Source organism: Carcharodon carcharias, chromosome 5 (genome assembly GCF_017639515.1).
Source record: "Carcharodon carcharias isolate sCarCar2 chromosome 5, sCarCar2.pri, whole genome shotgun sequence".
Lineage (NCBI taxonomy): Eukaryota > Metazoa > Chordata > Chondrichthyes > Lamniformes > Lamnidae > Carcharodon > Carcharodon carcharias.
Window position 1 is genome coordinate 25,961,143 of NC_054471.1, and position 22,797 is coordinate 25,983,939.

General features: G+C 48.5%; 1 protein-coding gene across 1 annotated transcript in view; it reads right to left on the minus strand.

Moving 5' to 3' along the window:
- Positions 1 to 21,045, minus strand: part of stum (stum, mechanosensory transduction mediator homolog) — a 38,609-nt gene extending 17,564 nt beyond the window's left edge. Inside the window, exon 1 of the mRNA XM_041188656.1 lies at positions 20,822 to 21,045. Coding sequence (XP_041044590.1) covers positions 20,822 to 20,981 — 160 coding nt within the window. The 5' untranslated portion in view covers positions 20,982 to 21,045. The remainder of the gene's footprint in view (positions 1 to 20,821) is intronic.
- Positions 21,046 to 22,797: the final 1,752 nt, after the last annotated feature.

Sequence of the window (22,797 nt, forward strand, 5' to 3'; positions counted from 1 at the left end):
GAGGAGGCCGTGTGTGTACACGGCAGCGAGCAGGAGGAGGAGGCTGCGTGTGTACACAGCAGCGAGGAGGAGGAGGAGGAGGTCGCGTTTGTACACAGCAGTGAGGAGGAGGAGGAGGAGGCCGCGTGTGTACACGGCAGCGTGGAGGAGGAGGCCGCGTGTGTACACGGCAGCGAGGAGGAGGAGGAGAAGGAGACCGCGTGTATACATGGCAGCGAGGAGGAGGAGGAGGAGGCCGCGTGTGTATACGCCAGCGAGGAGGAGGAGGAGGAGGCTGCGTGTGTACATGGCAGCGAGGAGGAGGAGGCCGCGTGTGTACACGGCAGCGAGGACGAGGAGGAGGAGGCCGCGTGTGTACATGGCAGCGAGGAGGAGGAGGCCGCGTGTGTACACGGCAGCGAGGAGGAGGAGGAGGAGGCCACGTGTGTACACGGCAGCGAGGAGGAGGAGGAGGAGGAGGCCGCGTGTGTACACGGCAGCGAGGAGGAGGATGAGGAGGCCGCACGTGTACACGGCAGCGAGGAGGAGGATGAGGAGGCCGCACGTGTACACGGCAGCGAGGAGGAGGAGGAGGAGGCCACGTGTGTACACGGCAGCGAGGAGGAGGAGGAGGAGGCCGCGTGTGTACACGGCAGCGAGGAGGAGGATGAGGAGGCCGCACGTGTACACGGCAGCGAGGAGGAGGAGGAGGCCGTGTGTGTACACGGCAGCGAGCAGGAGGAGGAGGAGGAGGCCGCGTGTGTACACAGCAGCGAGGAGGAGGAGGAGGAGGAGGCCGCGTGTGTACACAGCAGCGAGGAGGAGGAGGAGGAGGCCGCGTGTGTACACAGCAGCGAGGAGGAGGAGGAGGAGGCCGCGTGTGTACACAGCAGCGAGGAGGAGGAGGAGGAGGCCGCGTGTGTACACAGCAGCGAGGAGGAGGAGGAGGAGGCCGCGTGTGTACACAGCAGCGAGGAGGAGGAGGAGGAGGCCGCGTGTGTACACAGCAGCGAGGAGGAGGAGGAGGAGGCCGCGTGTGTACACAGCAGCGAGGAGGAGGAGGAGGAGGCCGCGTGTGTACACAGCAGTGAGGAGGAGGAGGAGGAGGCCGCGTGTGTACACAGCAGTGAGGAGGAGGAGGAGGCCGCGTGTGTACACGGCAGCGAGGAGGAGGAGGCCGCGTGTGTACACGGCAGCGAGGAGGAGGAGGAGGCCGCGTGTATACATGGCAGCGAGGAGGAGGAGGAGGAGGCCGCGTGTGTATACGCCAGCGAGGAGGAGGAGGAGGAGGAGGCTGCGTGTGTACACGGCAGCGAGGAGGAGGAGGAGGAGGCTGCGTGTGTACACAGCAGCGAGGAGGAGGAGGAGGAGGCTGCGTGTGTACACAGCAGCGAGGAGGAGGAGGCCGTGTTTGTACATGGCAGCGAGGAGGAGGAGGAGGAGGCCGCTTGTGTACACGGCAGCGAGGAGGAGGAGGAGGAGGAGGCCGCTTGTGTACACGGCAGCGAGGAGGAGGAGGAGGAGGCCGCGTGTGTACACGGCAGCGAGGAGGAGGAGGAGGAGGAGGCCACGCATGTACACGGCAGCGAGGAGGAGGAGGAGGAGGCCGCGTGTGTACACGGCAGCGAGGAGGAGGAGGAGGCCGCCTGTGTACACGGCAGCGAGGAGGAGGAGGCCGCCTGTGTACACGGCAGCGAGGAGGAGGAGGAGGAGGAGGAGGAGGCCGCGTGTGTACACGGCAGCAAGGAGGAGGAGGAGGCTGCTTGTGTACACAGCAGTGAGGAGGAGGAGGCCGCCTGTGTTCACGGCCGGGAGGAGGAGACACAAGAGGTGTTGATTATGCTCGGCCACATATCCGGCCAATCTCTAACATGGTTTTACCATCCACTGCTTCAATCAGGCAAATCACATCAACACCAACAGCAACACCAACAGCCGGGACACTCAGTCAGGCTCTCTTGGAAATATTGTCACAGGATCGATTTCCATCCACCCAAACAGGCCGTGGCCTAGCATCGTATCTGAGAGACGGCACTTCCAGCAGTGTTGCACTCCCTCAGTACTGTACTAGAGTGTCTGCCTGGATTCTTCTTTATTCTTTCCTGTGACAATCCCTAACTGAACTGAGCGAGTGGTTTGCCAAATCATTTCAGAGGGAAGTTAAGAGTCAACCACATTGTGTCGTCACATGTAGGCCAGACCAGCTAAGGGTGGCAGATTTCACTCCTATGAGGGGCATTAGTGAACCAGTTGGGTTTTTAACAACAGTCAATGGTCTCCATTACTAAGATTAGCTTTATATTCCAGATTTATTAATCTCAAGTTTAAATCCCACCAGCTGCTGTGGTGGGATTTGAAAACCCATATCCTCCGAGTTATTTGGCCAGTGACATTAACACTACACCATCATCTCGCCAGTCTCTGGAGCGGGACTTGAATCTACACCGAGGCCACTGCGTTACCTACTGAGCCATAGTTGACATTTCCACCCTCACCTCCACAAGTCTCTGCTGGTCCAAGGAAACCAGGTTCAAGGGCACAAATCCTGGAAGCCAGCTCCCAGGGTGTGATTGAACAGGGCAGTGTAATAGTGGAGAGTACTCAGTACCAACAAGGAAAAAACTGTTTTCTTCCCCAAGCCATTACATTAATGACATGTTTCACATTGTGCTGTGCCTTAAATATAGATACTCCAAAAATGGACAGGAGCCCCTGGGGTTAAAGGGTGGGTTGTTTTGTATTACATTTCACTGCTGCGTGGGTAATGTATCAAACAATAGCTACCATACTCAGTGAACAAGGAAAATGCTTCACCACAGCCAGGGTTGCAGAACACTAACGCGATGTCACAGCCCACAGGCAAAGGAACTCGCAGCCGCTTGATAAAAACATTGAGATGGAAAAGGGAGAGCCCCACGTCATCCATCAGTCCCAATCCATCCACAGGTCAACTACAATCCGCTCATCATTCATTTCATCCTCTGATCCTTAAACAATATCCCAGAAAACTCCCACAAATCACCACGCCTCCAAAATTGAGCCAAGATCAGCCATTTTCCCTGAGCCAAGAAATATGGGAATTACAGTGTTTCGTCAGGTCCATGTTTACCCCCTACAGCCGTCCTGCTGAGCTCCCCGTCCCATCAATGCACAGAGCTCATAGAGCACAGGGTGGGTGGTTAGGTGGGTCAGTGAGGAACAGCAAACACACAACCGTCAGTAACATTCACCGATAATCAGCATTCACCGACACACCGCCATTCACCCGATCAATCATCGGTTGCTGCTATAGTAAAATCGATTTGCACACAGCAAGATCCCACAAACAGCCTCGTCGTCGAGGGCGGGGATTTTCCAGCCCCGCCCACCGGCAGGGTCTTGCGTCCAGGGTCCAGGGGCCGGAAACTCCCAGCCCAAGTCTCTTCAGGCCTACAGGCATCACCCCAAATCCAAATGTTCCTTGGACTCCCAGCTGTCATGCGTCCTCCCTTTGCCCACCATCGTCCTTTTGCTGGCTAGGCCTGAGGCGCTGGAATTCTCTCCCTAAACTTTTCCGTCTCCCTCCCTTTTTCTTTTGGTTTTTGTCAGGCGAGAGTGTTAAGATTTTGAGCAGAAGGTGTGAAGATAAAAATTAGCTGCGATCTAGCTAAATGGTGAAAAAGGCGCTTGAGGGACTATAGGCCGTACTCCTTCCCATGCTCAGAAAACCCACTTCCGAGGAAGTTTTAGACCATCCCTCCTAATAATGATGCATTGGTAAAACACATTCTTATTTTCAAAAAAAAGTGCTCCTTTAAAAAAAACACAAGGGAAAATGAAGACACACACAATTACAGGACTTATATAACAGCAGTTTCAGGGTTTGGTGACAGGGTTTTGAGGAGGAGAACGGAGATTTGTGTTCAAGGGCTTCGCACATCTGGCAGGGTCTGTTTCCAATGGGAATATCCATCCCTTCCTGGCAGCACAGGCTTCTCTGAGAATCTCACCCCTGTACTTGGGGTAAAGGAATGTGAAACTGCAAAGCCTGCCAAAAAGCAGCGACACACACAGTCAGACAATTCCATTTTAGGTTAGTTTATGTCATGGCCGGGACTTACTCCCTCACATCTTACTGACCGGAACAGATTAAACAAGAGTCTGCTCCGTCAACTATTTGTCTAACTCTTCCCTACTACACTAACTATCTTTGGCGTCTCCCCACCTCCTTCTAATGCAACCAAGTGACCCTCCTCCTAACTATCTCTCCATTGCAACACTCCTGGCCTCTTTCCATTTTATTGATGGGGTGGGGGGGTGTAAAAGGGAAAATCTTGCAGTTTTACAGCACCTTCCACATCTCAGGGCACTCAAAGCACTTTATGGCTATTGTTGAGTGACTAAATGATCTGGTCATGCTTCAATAGTCATGCTGCAAATTAATAGGGAGGCAGAGGGGTAGCGGTATTGTCACTGGTCTAGTACTCCAGAGACCCAGTGTAATTTTCTGGGGACCTGGGTTCAAATCCCACCACAGGTGATGAAATTTGAATTCAATAAAAAAAAAATCTGGAATTAAAATTCTAATGACGACCATGAAACCAATTGTTGTAAAAATCCACCTGATTCACTAATGCCCTTTAGGGAAGGAAATCTGCCATCCTTACCTGGTCTGGCCTACATGTGACTCCAGACCCACAGCAATGTGGTTGATTCTTAAATGCCCTCTGAAATGGCCTAGCCAGCCACTCAGTTCTCAAGGGCAGTTAGGGATGGGCAATGTAATTAAACACAATAAGAGTTTGAAGCACCATTGAAGTCTAGTCACTATTGTATTGACACCACCAAACCGCTGGTTCACTAACGTCCTTCAAGGATGGAAACCTGCTGTTCTTACCCAGTCTTGGCCTGGATGTGACACCACACCAACATGTCTGACTCCCAGCCACAGTACATTCAAACCAGGGCTGGGGCAATTACTCCCAACCTTGCTTAGGTTCCGAGAATGGATTTTAAAAGCAGAACTATGTCCAGTTCTACTCGCTCGTCCCTCAGCTCCAGGAAGTCCCTGTTGCTCATCACTCAACTGCAAAATTCCCATTCTACTGGGAGACCGGTGGCCATTCAGCCCCTCAAGTCTGTTCCGTCATCTGGTTAGATTATGGCTCAGCATCATTAACCATGATACCCCTACCTTACAAATATCCAACACGGCCTCAAAAATTCCAATTGTTTCCCCAGAGTTCACAATCTTTTGGGGGAAAGAGTGTTCCAGATTCCCAACACACTGTGTGAAGTGTTTCCCGATTTCCCTCCTGAATGACCAAGCCCTCATTTTAAGATTACCTCCCCTAGTTCTCGATATCCCCTCCCCCAGCAAAGAACGCAGGTTCTCTGCATCTATCCTATCAAGTCTCTTAATCATTTTAAATTCCTCGATTAGATCCTTCCTCATTATCCCAAACTGAAAAATACAAACCAATTTTATGTAAACTGTCCTCATAATCTGCACTGAAGCCTTATTCAGACCAATCCCCCTTTCCAAAAGGTGCCCAAAATTGAACTCAGTACCTTCTTATCTAGATTTTAAATCACTCAGCCATTGGCCACCTTACCTTCAGTTGTCATGGCCCCGAGTGCTAGAGTTTCCTTCCCCAGCCCCTCCACGAGGCTAATTCTCTTTCCTCCTTTAAATCGCTCCCTGAAACTTAGCCCTTTGGCCAAGTTTGTGGCCACCTGTCTTAATATCTCCTCAGTGTTAAAGTTGGGTGAGAATCACTGCTGTGAAGCACCTTGGGACGGTTTTACTACATTAAAGGCGCTATGTAAACGAAAGTCATTGCGGCTTTTCCTCCTTTACCTTGGAAACCACTTTGAACAGCACTCCTGCCTCTCAGTCAGAAGGTTGTGGGTTCACCGTCCCACCCCAGGGAGCTCAGCACAAAAATCAAGGGCGACATTCCCCAGCTTTTGGCTTTGACCGTAAAACCGAGGCCCCGCCTGCTCTCCCAGGCAGCCAATGCTGTTTTGAAGATGAGCAGGGGGAGTGATTGCTGGCGCCCTGGCCTATCAGCATCAGAAAAACAGATAATCAGGTCATTACCACATTACTGTGTGTGGGGGCTTGCTGTGCACAAATTGGCTTCCCTCTTTCCTACGTTACAACAGTGGCCACATTTCCACAATATACTTCACTTTCTGCAAAGCCCTCTGGGGCATCCCAAGATCACGAAGAGCGTGATATCAATCCAAATCTTTCTTGAAACTTGGATCACTCCTAATGCTCTGCATCACGCGAGCGGGGTCGATACAGGAGCCTTAATTTTTCAGCGCATTTCCCAATCCTTGGCCATGGTTGTATATCCAAGTTTGCAGACGTGTGGAGGGGCTTACAGAGGGTTGAAGCTGTAGAGAGATTTAAACACAAGGATGGGAACTTTAAATCCAAGGAACTGGAGGGCCAAGAGATGGTGTAGACCCACAAAGACAAAAGGTGAGGGTCCAGTGAGACTCGATGCACGTTAGCATACTGACAACAGGATTTTGGATGAGCTCTCTATTAAAAGGTGGGTGGAGGCTGGGAGGCATACCAAGACAGGGTTAGAATAATAAGGTCTGATCTTAACCCCTCCGGCACAAATCGGGCGGGCAGACTGAAAGCCAACCGGGGGCCTTAGTGATCTGTACAGGTCGGTACAACCCCAGGCGGTACATTTAGCCATTGAGTCATTGTGGGGAGGGCTTATAACATGACGAGCCTATCCCCTGTTGCTCCTGGGTAGGCCGAGGTCTGGGGCAGCACTGGGATGTTTAGCTGCCATCCCGGGACTGTCCCTTTAAGTCCTGCACCTCTGATCCAGAGAACTGCAGGTCTTTAAAATCACTGATTAAACTACCTGTAGATTTCAGCCTGTGGCACGACGACCTGCTTTAGATTGTTTTTTTAAAAAAAAAATTGTTTTCTTTTAAATCTGTGGAGAAAGTGTGACAGATGGACTGTGGCAGATGAAGTTTAACAGATGGGAGTGTGACAGATGTACTGGGCCAGACAGGGCCGTAGTTAGCATGAATAAAACTCTCTGTCCCCAAGCTTTTTTGCGCAAAGATTTAATAAAATTTTCCTGCAATTCTGGAGGAGGGGACTGCATGTTCCAGGAGTGCGGGCCCATTTACAGCCGCTCCACTCAAGTCTGTTCACACCATTTAGACTGGCTGTTCAGGTTGACAAATCAGCAGACTTGCAGGCTCTCAGGATTGTTACAGCGCAGAGGAGGCCATTCAGCCCATCTTGTCTGCACCGGCTCTCTGGATGAACAATTCACTCGGTGCCATTCTCCCGCCTTCTCCCTGTAACCCTGCTCATTCTTCCTTTTCAGATAACAGCCTAATTCTCTTTTGAACCCCTCGATTGGACCTGTCTCCACCACGCTCCCGGGCAGTGGTCATAATCTGATTCATAGTTTGACATCAGGTTGAATTGACCGAGGCAGTGACAGGAATATGATGTTTGCAAACTGCTGCTCCACGGGCGAGGGCTGGAGTTACGTAGAATGTACAGAAACAAGCCATTCAGCCCACCCGCTATGCGCTGGCTTTTAGGCTCCACTCGAGCCCCCCACCTCTCAACCTACTGCAACTTACCCCCTCTGCAAACTCCTTTCTCACAAACTTACACAGCTACTGCTCCACCATCGACACACAGTAGCAGCAGTGTGTCCCATCTACAAGATGCACTGCAGCAACTCACCAAGGCTCCTTAGACAGCACCTTCTAAACCCACGACCACTACCATCCAGAAGGACAAGGGCAGCAGATAGATGGAAATATCACCATCTGGAAGTTCCCCTCCAAGCCACTCACCATCCTGACTCGGAAATATATCGCCGTTCCTTCACTGTCGCTGGAACTCCCTCCCTAACAGCGCTGTGGGTGTACCTACACCACATGGACTGCAGCGGTTCAAGAAGGCAGCTCACCACCACCTTCTCAAGGACAATTTGGAACAGGCAATAAATACTGGCCTAGCCAGCGAAGCCCACACTCTATGAATGAATAAAGCAAAAAAAAAAAAATCTATACTATTTGCCCCCAACTATTCTGAGTACTGAGTTCCACATTCACACCACTCTCAGTTAAATGCTTTTTCCTGAATTCCTGATTGGATTTATTAGGGACTATTTTATATTGATGGCTCACAGTCCTAGTCTGTCACACAAGTAGAGAAACCTTCTCTACGTGTACCCCATCAAACCCTTTAAAGATCATCTTACGGACAGGTGATCCCTCAGCTTCCTCACTCCTAGGGCAGCCCCAGCCTGCTCAATCTTCCCTGTTCACTGCATACTAAATCGGCACACCTTCTATAAATTCATTCCCAAATGTGGGAGTAGCTGGCAGGCTCAGCATTTACTGCCCATTCCCAGTTGTCTGGAGGGAGATTTAATAGAGGAATTCAAAAAATGATGAGGGGTTTTGATAAGAATAAAGAATGAGAAATCGTTCCCACTGGCAAGTGGGTCAGTAACTAGAGAACGGAGATTTTTAAGACATTGGTAAAGCAACCAGGGGTGAGGTGAGGAGAATTTTTGTTTATCAAACTCAGCCAGTTGTTATAACGTGGAGTGCACTGCCTGAAATCGCAGTGGAAGCAGGTGTATTAATGCGTGTTAAGGAAAGTCTACAAGGAAAAGAGCAGGACTAACCGGATAGCTCTTTCAAAAAGAGTCAGCACAAGGACAAAGGGCCGAATGGGCCCCTTTATGTTCTGTATGGTTCTCTGCATTCTGTAGAGGTTTATATAAAGGAGGGGGGAGAAGAGAGAGAGGCTTATTTAAGATTTCCCCAATTCAGTCCTGTCAGCTGCTCTTTCATGGGTGAGTGCCTTAGCTCTGTAAGAATTGACTCACATTCCCCCATACCGACCTATACCATAGTGTAACCCAGTGGCACAACAATAACGCTCCACCTTGTGGACTGGATATCAGGGTCTATCACACATACGATTCTTCAATGTCTCTGAAGACAGACGGAGTAAACACTTAGTGAGACAAACCAATCCCGAGGAGCAGCTTCATTCACAGCACAGTGAACGCACAGAATGGCAACTGTGATCACACTCATTTCATTCCAGTCAGTACAACCCATCTCTGCATAATATAGGGAACCTGGCAGCCAATCTACACACAGGCAGCTCCCACATAATGATACAAAATGAAGAACATGCCACGGTTCCCCACTTGAATGCAGCAAGATGACTTTGAACTGCCCCACAACCTCAGATTTGGCAAATGTCTTTGTGGTGTTCTCTCTTAAAACTGACAGACTGATGGCTGTTATTTTAATGTTTCTGTTCACCTGTCCTCCATCGAGCTCCATTCACACAATGGTTGGTCCAAACGGTAGGATCTGAATAACAGTCAGGCCTGGGCAGACAAATGACTGGCGACATTTACGCCCACACACGTGCCAGCTGATGGTCACTTCCTGTAGGAAAGGGCCCAACAACCCTTCTCCAGACCTTTTAACAGCAAAGCAGCGCCAGTTCAGAGTCCCTCAACATCAAACTCTGGCTGGACTAACTAGAAGGGTAGTGTTGGTGGCTGAACTCAGTCCACCACATGGAGAACACAGCACGATCCAATAATACCACTCGCGCGGAGAACAGCCTGAGACTGTGTCACAAAAGCAACATCAGTCAACCAGTTTCATTTCGACTGCTCATCTGTGAGGAGGCCTCACACAACCTTTGCTGCATCTCATCTACAGCAGTAACAATACCTTGCATTTATATAGTGCCTCTTAACATAGTTAAACATCCTGAAGCTCTTCACAAGAGTGACCACCAAACAAAGCTTGACACCCAGCCACACAAGGTGATACTGGGGCAGATTTACAAAAGCTTCATCAGAGGAGATAGGGTTGAGGAACGTCTTAAAGGAGGAGATTTGGAGCAGCCAGATTTGGAGGGAACTAGAGATGGGGGAGTTGTAATACTGGAGGAGAGCGCAGAGAAAGGAAGTGCAAAGCCACAGAGGGAGTCAAAACAAGCATGAGAGTTTTAAAAGAACCCCGAGGTTTTGCTTAACCAGGTGTAGGCAGAGTATTATTTACATGGTGATATATTGGGACATGTGGATGTACAAAGGGATCTGGGTGTCCTTGTACACCAGTCAATGAAATTAAATAGGCAGGTGCAGCAAGCAATTGGGAAGGCAAATGGTATGTTGGCCTTCATTGCAAGAGGATTTGAGTTCAGCAGTAGGGATGTATTACTGCAGTTATACAAGGCCTTGGTGAGACCACACCTGGAGTATTGCGTGTAGTTTTGGTCTCTCTACCTAAGGAAGGATATACTTTCCATAGAGGGAGTGCAGCAAAGGTTCACTAGGCTGATCCCAGGGATGGCAGGACTGTAGTATGAGGAGAGATTGGTTCGACTGGACCTGTATTCACTAGAGTTTAGAAGAATGAGAGGAGACCTGATTGAAATGTATAAAATTCTAACAGGGCTAGACAGACTGAATGCAGAGAGGATGTTTCCCCTGGTTGGGGAGTCTAGAGCCAGGGGCCACAGTCTCAGGATATTGGGCAAGCCATTTAGGACTGAGCTGAGAAAAAATGTCTTCACTCAGAGGTCAACCTGTGGAATTCTCTGAAGGCTGTGAAGGCCGGGTCACTGTATATTCAAGAAAGAAACTGATAAATTTGTGAATATTAGGGGCATTAATGGGTATGGAGAGAAAGCAGGAATATGACGTTGAGATAGAGGATCAGCCTTGATCATATTGAATGGTGGAGCAGGCTCGAAGGGCCAAATGTCCCTCTCCTGCTCCTAGTTTCTATGGGAGCCAATGTAGGTGAGTAAGTACAGGGGTGATGGGAGAATGGAGCTTGGTGCGAGTTAAGACATGGGCAGAGCTTCGGATGAGCTCAAGTTTATGGAACATGGAAGAGGGGAGGCCAGACAGGTGTACCCCAAACAGCCAAGTCTAGAGTAATAAAGTCAAGGGGGTGGGTTTCAGCAGCAGTTGACCTGAGACGGACAAAATCAAAATACAATGTACAATGGAAAGTCCTGCTGCACTTATACCTTGTGTGGAAGTTGCATATCACCACTCTGGAATGCAAACATGGCTACTTGCCAACAATCTGAATGAGCCCAGGTTGTGCGAATGGCAGCCATTGGTGGCTCCCTGCACTGTGGGGCAGCGAGATGCTTAACACGAGGGTCTGTTCTGTAGAAATGAGGTCGGGCACCATTTAGTGAAGAATTACACAGAGCCTCCTGCCCCTCCAGTGATAAAGAAGCGGGGAACACATCCCCACACCTCTCATTGGCCGGCAGCTGTCTAGTCCCCAGCAGTGCCAACCCAGAGTGGTGGCCACTGCCGGGACTACACCTCGTCCAACAAGTTTAAGTGGGAGCTGAAGACAAAAAGTAACGATGGGGCCCTCGGGTTGGGGACAGGAGGGGAGGCCCCGGGGGGAGGGGGAATGAGGACAGACATACAGTGGGAGGGGTAGGGGAGGGGTTTGCTGTGATCAGGAAAGAGAGACAGAGACAGAGCACTTCCCCCCACCAACCCCCACCCCCCCACCCCCCCACCCTCACCTCCCCCTGATTTTCCCACCCATGGCCAGAGCAGGCTCAAAATTGTAGCCAGGCAGGAAGCTGTTCTCATGTGGCCAATAATTGGCCACCTAAGGACTTCAATCAAGGCCAGGGTAGGCAGGTCACCCTAGGCCTCGGTCTCACCACCCTCCACCTCCCCCCCACCCTGCCCCATCAAATCTCCGACAGCTTGGGGGCACAGAAACAGGCCAACTAGACCCAACTGGTCAGTGCCATTGTTTATGCTCTACATGAGCCTTCTTCTCCACCTAACCCTGTCAACGTGCCCTTCTATTCCTCATTCCATCAAGTACTTACCCGGGGCTCAGTGGGCAGCGCTCTCCCATCTGATTCAGAAGGTCGAGGGTTCAAGTCCCACTTCAGCACTAAACACTTGGTGTTACAGTGCTGAGGGAATGCTACACTGAGGTGCCATTTTTTGAATGAGGTGTTAAACACACTGTTCTCTCAGGTGGACATTGAAGATCCCCGGGCACTATTTGGAAAAAATAACAGGAGAGGAGAGATTGTTGCTAGCCTGCTGGATGTTTGATTTTTAGTCCATTACTGTTGAATTAAAGGAAAGATGAATGATGGGGCTCTGGGATGATACACGGTTCGGGACAGGGATGCTGTGCCGGGATTTCCTGGCAGTAGACTAACTCCACAGCACTGGGAGCAGTAGGCCTGCAACAGCTGGAGCCTATTTGTAGCTCTATTTTACACAATTCCTACCAAACACAGCAGGTATTGAAACCCAACAAACACATTAATAATGGAGAGGGCCAAAGAATATTTACAAAATATAAAGAGGAGAGAGAGAGGAAGAGAGAGAGAACCTGCTTCAGGAAATGTTCAGGGTCACTCAGTAATTCTTTGCAAGGTTCAATCTGCATAACATTCTGCAACAATCCTCAGTGTGCTCATCTCTTGACTTCACTGCATCGAAAGAAAGAATCTGTATTTCTATTGTGCCTTTCACATCCTCAGGACATCCCAGGGCACATGGCAGTCAATTCAGTACTTTCCAAAGTAACTCCTTTATGTATTGCTGAAAAAAGAGACTCGCTGTTGGAGCTTTTCATCTTGCAACATCAGGACAGGCACAAGAATGCCAAATTTGAAAAAGAGCAATAATTTATACTGCATGAGAAAAGCGTGCTGATTGGTGGGCAAGTTAGCTGTAATTGGTCGAGACATTGCCATGGCAAATGCGCCAAGGAGTTATTGACTCCCATGCCTTTATTCAATTCAAAAAAGAAGCAATGCCTGGATAAATTTCTTTTGCCTGAAGAAGACAAAGGATACGGGGAGAAGGCGGGAGAATGGGGTTGAGAAACTTACCAGCCATGATTGAATGGCGGAGCCAAATGAGTCAAATGGCCTAATTTCTGCTCCTGTGTCTTATTGGTCTTATGGACAGGTTCCTGCATATGAATATATTTAGCTTCTAGCAGGTATAAGTGAGCTACATCACAAGCCTGACTGATGATCTTAAGTTGATTGTTATTGTAATGCTTAGCACACTCAAGATTGTTCAGCAAGTGCTATCCGATTGTGGAATCTAGCATTAGACATTATGTCCGAGTTTCGCAACTCAGACTGGTGAAGTATGGTCAGTACTCTGCCCATTGTGAACAGCCAAGGCGACGTGCTACATGATACAATCCATCAGTCATTGGGTCATACGGCTTACATACCTGGCATCACATCGGCACTGAAATTTATATTCCACATTACTCATTTAGATGGTAGTCAGAGCGTCCTTTTTGGCTTGACGGCAGCACCTGTTAGTGGAAAATACCGCTTATGTGACTACTACATAGTAACAGTGTGAAACGACTAGCTTCGCTTGATGCTCAAATTTTTGAGATACCTCGCCCTTCCAGTTTGTGCACCAATTTGAGCACAGCAAGCTCCCACAAACAGCTGTGATAATGACCTGACAATCTCGTTTAAATGATATAGGTCGAGAGATAAATATTGGTCAGAACACTGGTGAATTCTTCTGCAAATTAGCGTCAGGTAATCTTTTACATCTACCTTAGGACAGCAGTCTAGGCCTCAGTTTAATGTTTCATCCATGCACCTCTGACAGTGTGGCACTCCCTCAGTACGGCACTGGAGTAGCAGCCTAGATTGGTGCACTTCAGTTCTAGAGAGGGATTCGAATATACCAAACCTTCTGACTCAGGGTCGAGAATACTACCCACTGAGCCACAACTGACACGGGGCTGGAGGAAATCAGAAGCAGCAAGTTCAAGACTTAAGCACAAAATCCAGCCTTCAAATTGTGCCATGGGAAATTTTGGGTCCACCTGCATGAGGCAGGGTGGGGAGGGTGGGGGGGGTGGTGGTGGCGGTGCAGGCAAGGCCTCAGTTTAAAGTCTCATTGAAAGACAGCACCTCTGACAGTACAGCACTCCTTCAGTGCTGCACTGTATCTCCATAATTAGCAATGAAGTCCACACAGCAGCTTGTGTGCCCAAAGTGCTCGCTGAGATCTTGACAATTGGGAATAACTCAAGTCTGAAGTGTTTATATTTCTTACTCAATGATTTGTGGGCGTCGAAAAGGCTGATTAATCAAAGTGAATCTTAAGTAGAACCACAGATGTTCACAGCTCAGGAGACAGCTATTTGGTCCATCTTGTCAGTGCTGGCTCTTCTCTAAAGCAATCTCATAGCCCTGCTCTGTGGCCTGTATCTTCCTCGGCGTACTTCCAAGGATCTAGCAGCATCTAAGTAGAACTGAGCTATGAGAAAGGAATGGAACTGTTCAGTTGCGAATACAGACAAGAAACAGAGCTGCTCAGAGCAGTAAAAAGTAAATAGGGAAGGTTACATTAAATAAACCACAAAGAGAGGCACAGGTTGAGACTGCTGAAAAGCAAACTTTGGACCAATATCAGCAGGTTCAGGACAAGCAACTTGGGGGAAGATGGTGGCGTCTTGCAGTGGTAATGTCTCTGGACTTGTAATCCAGCGACCCAGGAACACAGGTTCAAATCCCACTCTGGCAGCTGGTGGAATTTTAATTCAATTAATAAAAAACATTATTAAGCTAAGTCTCAGTCATGGTGACCATGAAACTATCATCGACTGCCATTAAGACTCAACTGGTTCACTAATGTCCTTCAGGGAAGGAAATCTGCCATCCTTACCTGGTCTGGCCTACATGTGACTCCAGACCCACAGCAATGTGGTTGACTCCTAACTGCCCTCTGAAATGGCCTGGCAAGTTACTCCATTCAAGGGCAATTAGAGATGGGCGAGAATAGCTGACCTTGCTAGTGACGCCCACATCCCATAAAGCAACTTTGTATACAAAGGATTGTGAAGCTGTGGAATTCGGCTACCCAGCCTAGTGACTGAGGCAGAGACCAGAACATTCAACGTCAGGTTACATTGTTGGTTTAAAGGAAAGAGAGAACGAGGGGGCTGCAGAAACGAAGGGGAAGGGGAACAGCAGGACAAAGGGATATGGAGTGGGTGATGAATGGGGAGGAGAATACAGCTTGTGTGCAGTTTCCCAGCTGTAACTCCCACAAAGACCGATCAGCAATCGCCAGACAGGGCCAGGAGGTGGCCATTTTGTTACCCACCGCTGTTCTCTGCCCTTCTGATCTCAAATCCCTCCCATTTTTCTCCATATCCCTTAATGCTGTTCCTGACCAAGAAAACATTTATTAAACACTTCCTGCAGTCTCTGGCACAGTCAGTTCTACATCATCTCAACCTTCCTGTGTGAAGACATTTATTTTTAAGTTGCATTTGCTCTCTACCAGCTTAGTTTGGATTCAGAGATCATTTCCCCCAGTTCTGCAGCTGGGAGCTGCCTTCTTGAATACACCCAGAGTGGTTTGCTACAGGGCAGTTAAGAGTCAACCACATTGCTGTGGGGCTAGAGCCACATGGGTATTGGCAGATTTCCTTTCCTAAAGGACAACAGTGAACCAGTTGGATTTTTAATGAAATCTGTTTGATTCATGGCCACCATCACTGATATGAGCTGTTTATTCCAGATTTATCTAACTGGTTGAATTTAAATTCCTCCTGCAGCTATGGTGGATTTGAACTCATGTTAACTAGTTGAGGCCTCTAAATTACTAGTCCAGCAATATGACCACCATGTCACAGCCTTCCTACTCCAGACGCTCCTCAGGGAGCCCCGACAAAGGGCCAGAGCTGAGACCGACGAGAGAGAGCGCGAGAACACGAGGGAGGGTTGGGCATTACGGCCCTGTCTTTCCAGGGAGCTGGGTAATTCTGCCTCACAGCCTCCAAATGCAGAATTCTCTCCTATTTTCTTTTGTCCAAATATGGGTAGCTTCAGATCTGCTGCTGCAAGATGAGGAATTCTAAAAAGCTCCCAGCAACTGAAATCCATCCCTTTAATGTGTGCCATCTCCTGCCATATAAAAGAGGGAGTATTAAGAGCTATACAGTCGTCAAGATAAGGAATGCACTCACACGGCCAGAGATATCACAACAGAGGTTCAAACACATTAGGGAAGGCAAGATAGCATATCCAAGGTTAAATAAGCTAGCTGATCTCACCACTTCAAACCTGGGACTGTCCCCTTAAACCCTGCCACTTGAATTTATCCAATCCAGGTGACTTGAGGGAGTTGTAAACTGCTGATGGAAGCTGACACTATTTGCAGGCTTCAGACTCCAATGGCTAGCTGGCTTTATCCTCTTTCAAGAACGAGATCAAAAATAAAAGATCGTTCGATGTCACAAAGTGCAATATTTAGCATGTGATGCAAGACATGCATTGCTGAGACACAGATACAGAGGTGATGCCTGGTCTCTAGTGCTTCATCCACCTGACAGGGCAGACATGGCCCTGATTTAACATCACACCCAGTATTCACAGTGCAGTATCAGCCTGGATGATATGCTACTAACAATTAACATTTATATTATTATAGCTAACGTTAAGGACACTGTACAGAAAATGCTGGAAATATGCAGCAGGCCAGACAGCATCGGTGGGGAGAGAAATTGAGTTAGCTTTTCAGGTCTCTGACCCTTCGTCAGAACCGAAACATTAGCTCTGCTTCTCTCTCCACAGATTCTGCCAGACCTGCTGAGTATTTGCAGAATTTTCTGTTTTTATTTCAGGTTTCTAGCATCCGCGGTATTTTGTGTCAGAAACACCGTCCCGGTATCTCTGTATCGCCTGCCAGTGAAAGCTACACACATTATGCAAAGATGCAAGTTAGATAGTCAAATCTCAGACACAGCATCCAAACTTTCTTATTCAAAATTACTTAATTACAATCTAGTCACGGCTTCAAACGAAAAAAAAAGTTTTTTTTAAATTTAATTTCTAAAGTTGTTTCAACTAAACTCGATTTCCCAAACTTCCCGTGGTGGGATTTGAACATGCATTTCCTGCAGAAAGCTGGCATAGACACAATGGGCCGAACAGCCTCTGTTCTGCGCTGTGACTGTTCCGCGATTAGTTTCCACCTCTACATTGCTAGCCTAGTAACATAACCACGATACTGATGCCCCACAGCTCAGCCTCATTTCCATGACTTTATTTATCATGTTGATTGTTTCTTCTTCATTTAAACCACTTCCATTACAAATCCAGATTCCCCCACTGTTTTCTGCTCAGATATTCCATCTTTCAACAACCCTCTCTACAACATAAAAAAGAAGAGAATTCCCCCAACCTCCTCTTTTGGTGATTACCTTAAACGTCTGCTCGCTCATTACTGACTCATGCAAAGAATTATCTCCTCTCCACCCCGCAGAACCCAACCACCACCCCCCCCCTCCCCCCCACCCGTTCTCCATATCAAAAATCCCTCCACTTAGAGAGGGCCAACACGTCATGCCGAATTTCACCTGCACACTGACGTCAATGTAATCTTGGATACATTTTGAATGTTATCCCTCCACCCCACCCCCTCTCTGCTACATAGCTCTTTTAGCCCAGTGTCTCATTTCTAGAAGGATAGAATTGAAAAATTGGCAAGTTATGCTAAACTTGCAGCGAGCCTTGGTTAGATCACTCTCAGGGTACTATGGCCGGTTCTGGCCTCCATATTATCAGAAGGTTCACAAGGATTATAGCAGAACAGTCAGGGCATCCTTATGGGGAAAGGCTGGGGTTCTATTCTCCAGAAAACAGGAGTGATCTGATACAGATATATTTTACAGTTATGTAAGGGTTACATAAGACAGGCATAGAGAAGCCCTTTCTACTTAGGGAATATACCAGAACTAGGGGTCATAAATGTACGATAGTCACCAGTAAATCCAACTGGGAATTCAGGAGAAATCTCTTTGTCCACAGACTAGCAAGAATGTGCGGCTCACTACTATAGGGGAAAACAGAAATGAAGGGGGAAGCTGGATAAACACATGAGAGAGAGGGGGAATAGAGGGCTACGCGGATAGGGTTGGACCAGGGTCAGAGGGGCAGGAGAGGCTCATGTGGAGGCTAAACGCCCTCATGGAGCAGTGGGGCTGAATGAGTGTATGTCTCAGAAACAGGCCAATGTAGAAAGAAGGTCACCCACAATTATTGCTCGGTTACAAATCAATCTCACCCAATAAATTCCTTCGGCTGAACGTCACATGAGTAAAAATTCTCTTTAGCTTTTTGGGGTTCGCTGGGCTACAGCATCAGACAAATTTCCCAAAGCTGCCTTGGGCACCTCACCTAATCATCTCCTCGTGTCCCCTTGCTGTGCCATGAACACCTCACCACATTATGGCCATGCTGGCAGGCACAGCTTTATCATGGCATGGTGTAACATCCCTTCTTATGTGCAAAACAAATGTAAATTCTATTCAGAGAAGTGGCATTGCTATAGCAACAAGTCTTACAGTTTTGTGACAGAGTGTGTACATGGTGAAGGATATAAAGGGGCAGTTCTACTTTGCACCTCACTCCAAGAAATAATTTTCAATCTTATAGTTTAATCACCCGCTTTCCAAAAATTCACTCCACAGCTCCTCAACACTCCCAATTCTTTCTGAGTTAACAGCCCCTCTCTCCCAATAGCCTCACTGCTGCCTCTCAAAGCTCTGACTCCTGCTGAGGCTATAGAACGTTAAGCTATTCAGCCCATCGACCCATGCTGGCTCTTTGAGAGAGAAACCCATTGGTCCCAGCCCGACATTCTTTCCTTATATTCCTGCAACTTTATCCTTTAAATAGGCAGGGTTCGCAATCCCTGAATCTCCCCAATTTCCTTCTGTCTGCCTTTACCCCTGGGGTGCAAGGATCAACCATTCTCCACACCCCTCTCTCTGCTCACCTGCCACTGAGTGAGGCTGAACAGTGGCGCATCCATGCAACTCACCCCACGTCCCCTCCCACCTCTCCCCCATGCCCCTCACACCCCACACCCCCGCAAGCCCCTTTCCCTGTGCCCTTTGTCCACACTTTGTCCCTGCCCCACCATCTTCCTGGGCCTGTCTGCCTCAACCCCATCTCCTCTCCATGTGCCCACCCATTCCCACTGCCTCATTCCCCCTGTCCACCTCACCAACCCCTGCCCCCTTACCCCATGCCCTTCTCCCACCCCCCCAACCGGCCCTTGCCCAGACATGCCCCCCACCCTCCTCCTCCTCCCCTCTCCTCCCCCTCAAACCATACCCGCTCCCCTTGCCCCTCTCCCAATGCTCCTCCACAACCTCAGGCTCCATGCCCCTCATTCCCCCACACTGTGCCCTCTCTTCCCACACCCCCTTCCCCTACACCGTGCCCCTCTCCCCCCATGTGACCCCTCCTCCCCTCGAACGCAAGCCCCTCGCCCCTCTCCCCTTCCTTGCACCTCATGCCACTCACATCACCTGCCCCCTTGGTCCCTGTAACCCTCGCCCCTCTGTGCTCATCTCCCCCTCGCACTGTGTGCCCCGCTTTCCCATGCTCCTCTCCCCATGCCTTTCGCCCCCTCCAACTTGTGCCCTCTCCCCTTCCCACATTTGTCACGAATATCAAACTTGGGGAATAGTATTTTCAAACCGAGTGTATCAAAAATTCTCCTTCATCTCTCAAACAGAGTAAGTGCCTGAATAATTAACACAGTGTCAACTACGAACTGTCAGGAGAGAGGCAGGGAGGGAGTGAGAGAGAGAGAGAGAGAGAAAGAAAAAAAAAAAGAAAGAAAGAAAGAGAGAGAGAGCAGAGGATGAGAGGCTGAAGAGGGAGGGAGTTGTGGGGAGGCAGAGAGAGAGGGTGAGACTATGTGTGTGTGTCGGTGTGTGTGTGTGTGTGTCGGTGTGTGTGCGTATGTGTGTGTGTCTGCGTCTGCGTCTGTGTGTGTCTGTGTGTGTGTCTGTCTGTGTCTGCGTGTGTGGCACCTTGTCTCTGTTGTGTTGATGCCCTCACCTGTAAAGCACTGCATATGAAAATTGTGCAAAAAGGCTGTACCAGCAAGAAGTCTGCTCCCCTTTAGCTATGCTATTTTATTGCTAACTGGGGAATGATGAGACAGGTTGAGTACACGCAGTACTACTGCAAATGTCTCTGGTACAAGGGAAAAAGCTCAGTAATGGATTCAATATATTAGAGAAAACATTCTCCTTTAGAACAGCAGGAAGAGTGAAACAGCGATTAAAGACAGGGATGAGAGAGGAGAGGCAATCATCTAACAGTCTGAATGAGGGTCATGGGAGAAAGACTACACACAACTCACGTTAAATCAACAATTGCCTGGATTTAAAAAAAAAAGTTGACAGGAATTATTTGAAAATAAATCAAAAAACTACTAAAAAAGGAGCTACGTGTGGAGGGTATAAACAATGGCAAACAGGCATCCAGTACTTCTGTACAAATTCAAATCATCAAGAGGTTAGCAACTTTGTTAGATACATTTCTAAAAATCCTACCTGTCAGGAATCATAAGGAGCACATTAAAGAGAGGAACAGTTATAGAGAGAGGGGGAAGATTTTTATTAGGGTTAAACATATATATTAGAGACCATATAACGAGAGACATATACATACAAGAGACACACATATACACACACACATGATATATAAACATACGTAATATATGCACACCTTTATAACTATACAGAGTATGTACATCAGAGAGTATGTACAGAGACATTTACATGAGATACACACAATACACACAAGACATCTTATCATATATACAGACACATATATCAATAGAATTCAAGAGGGAGACATATATTAGACAGAGTTAGATGAGCTTTATAAAGCTCTGCTATTAGTTTAATTTGCCCCTGTGCTGTGGATTTAAAGGGCCCTTACCCAGTCCTGGGATGAAGGTATTCAGGAAGAGACAGAAGACAGCCAGTGGGAAAGGCATGTAGGGGATGGCTGCTCGCAGACAGCTCTTTTTCTCCCGGACCTGGATAACTACCCCACGGCTGGAGGAGGGCAGTCCCGTCACACTAACAGGCTCCTCCATGTCGGGAGATCCGGCTCCGGCTCCGGCTCCGCTCCCGGACCCACTGCTCCGGCTCTGAGCCCCTCTCTCCGCACTCGGGCTGCGGAAACAACTCCTTCTACCGCCGGGCGGAGCGATTCGAGCTGCTTTAATGGGTATAAGCACACAGTTAAAGGGGCAGGCAGAGGATAAACACACAGTTAAAGGGGCAGGCAGAGGATAAACACACAGTTAAAGGGGCAGGCAGAGGATAAATACACAGTTAAAGGGGCAGGCAGAGGATAAATACACAGTTAAAGGGGCAGGCAGAGGATAAATACACAGTTAAAAGGGCAGGCAGAGGATAAACACACAGTTAAAGGGGCAGGCAGAGGATAAACACACAGTTAAAAGGGCAGGCAGAGGATAAACACACAGTTAAAGGGGCAGGCAGAGGATAAACACACAGTTAAAGGGGCAGGCAGAGGATAAACACACAGTTAAAGGGGCAGGCAGAGGATAAACACACAGTTAAAGGAGCAGGCAGAGGCTAAACACACAGTTAAAGGGGCAGGCAGAGGATAAATACACAGTTAAAGGGGCAGGCAGAGGATAAACACACAGTTAAAGGGGCAGGCAGAGGATAAACACACAGTTAAAGGAGCAGGCAGAGGCTAAACACACAGTTAAAGGGGCAGGCAGAGGATAAACACACATTTAAAGGAGCAGGCAGAGGATAAACACACAGTTAAAGGGGCAGGCAGAGGATAAATACACAGTTAAAGGGGCAGGCAGAGGATAAATACACAGTTAAAGGGGCAGGCAGAGAATAAATACACAGTTAAAGGGGCAGGCAGAGGATAAATACACAGTTAAAGGGGCAGGCAGAGGATAAACACACAGTTAAAGGGGCAGGCAGAGGATAAACACACAGTTAAAGGGGCAGGCAGAGGATAAACATACAGTTAAAGGGGCAGGCAGAGGATAAACACACAGTCAAAGGGGCAGGCAGAGGATAAACACACAGTTAAAGGGGCAGGCAGAGGATAAACACAGTCAAAGGGGCAGGCAGAGGATAAACACACAGTCAAAGGGGCAGGCAGAGGATAAACACACAGTTAGAGGGGCAGGCAGAGGATAAACACACAGTTAAAGGGGCAGGCAGAGGATAAACACACAGTCAAAGGGGCAGGCAGAGGATAAACACACAGTTAAAGGGGCAGGCAGAGGATAAATACACAGTTAAAGGGGCAGGTAGAGTATAGATGCACATTCAGAGGGGCAGGCAAATGATAAGCACACACTTAAAGGGGCAGGCAGAGAATAAATACACAATTAAAGGGGCAGGCAGAGGATAAATACACAGTCAAAGGGGCAGGTAGAGTATAGATTCACAGTTAAAGGGGCAGGCAGAGGATAAATACACAGTTAAAGGGGCAGGCAGAGGATAAATACACAATTAAAGGGGCAGGCAGAGGATAAATACACAGTCAAAGGGGCAGGTAGAGTATAGATTCACAGTTAAAGGGGCAGGCAGAGGATAAATACACAGTTAAAGGGCAGGCAGAGGATAAATACACAGTCAAAGGGGCAGGTAGAGTATAGATTCACAGTTAAAGGGGCAGGCAGAGGATAAATACATAGTTAAAGGGGCAGACAGAGGATAAATACACAGTTAAAGGGGAAGGCATAGGCTAAATATATAGTTAAAGGGGCAGGCAGAGGATAGCTACACAGTTAAAGGGGAAGGCAGAGTCTAAACACACAGTTAAAGGGGCAGGCAGAGGCTAAACACACAGTTAAAGGGGCAGGCAGCGGATAAACATACAGTTAAAGGGGCAGGCAGAGGATAAGCACA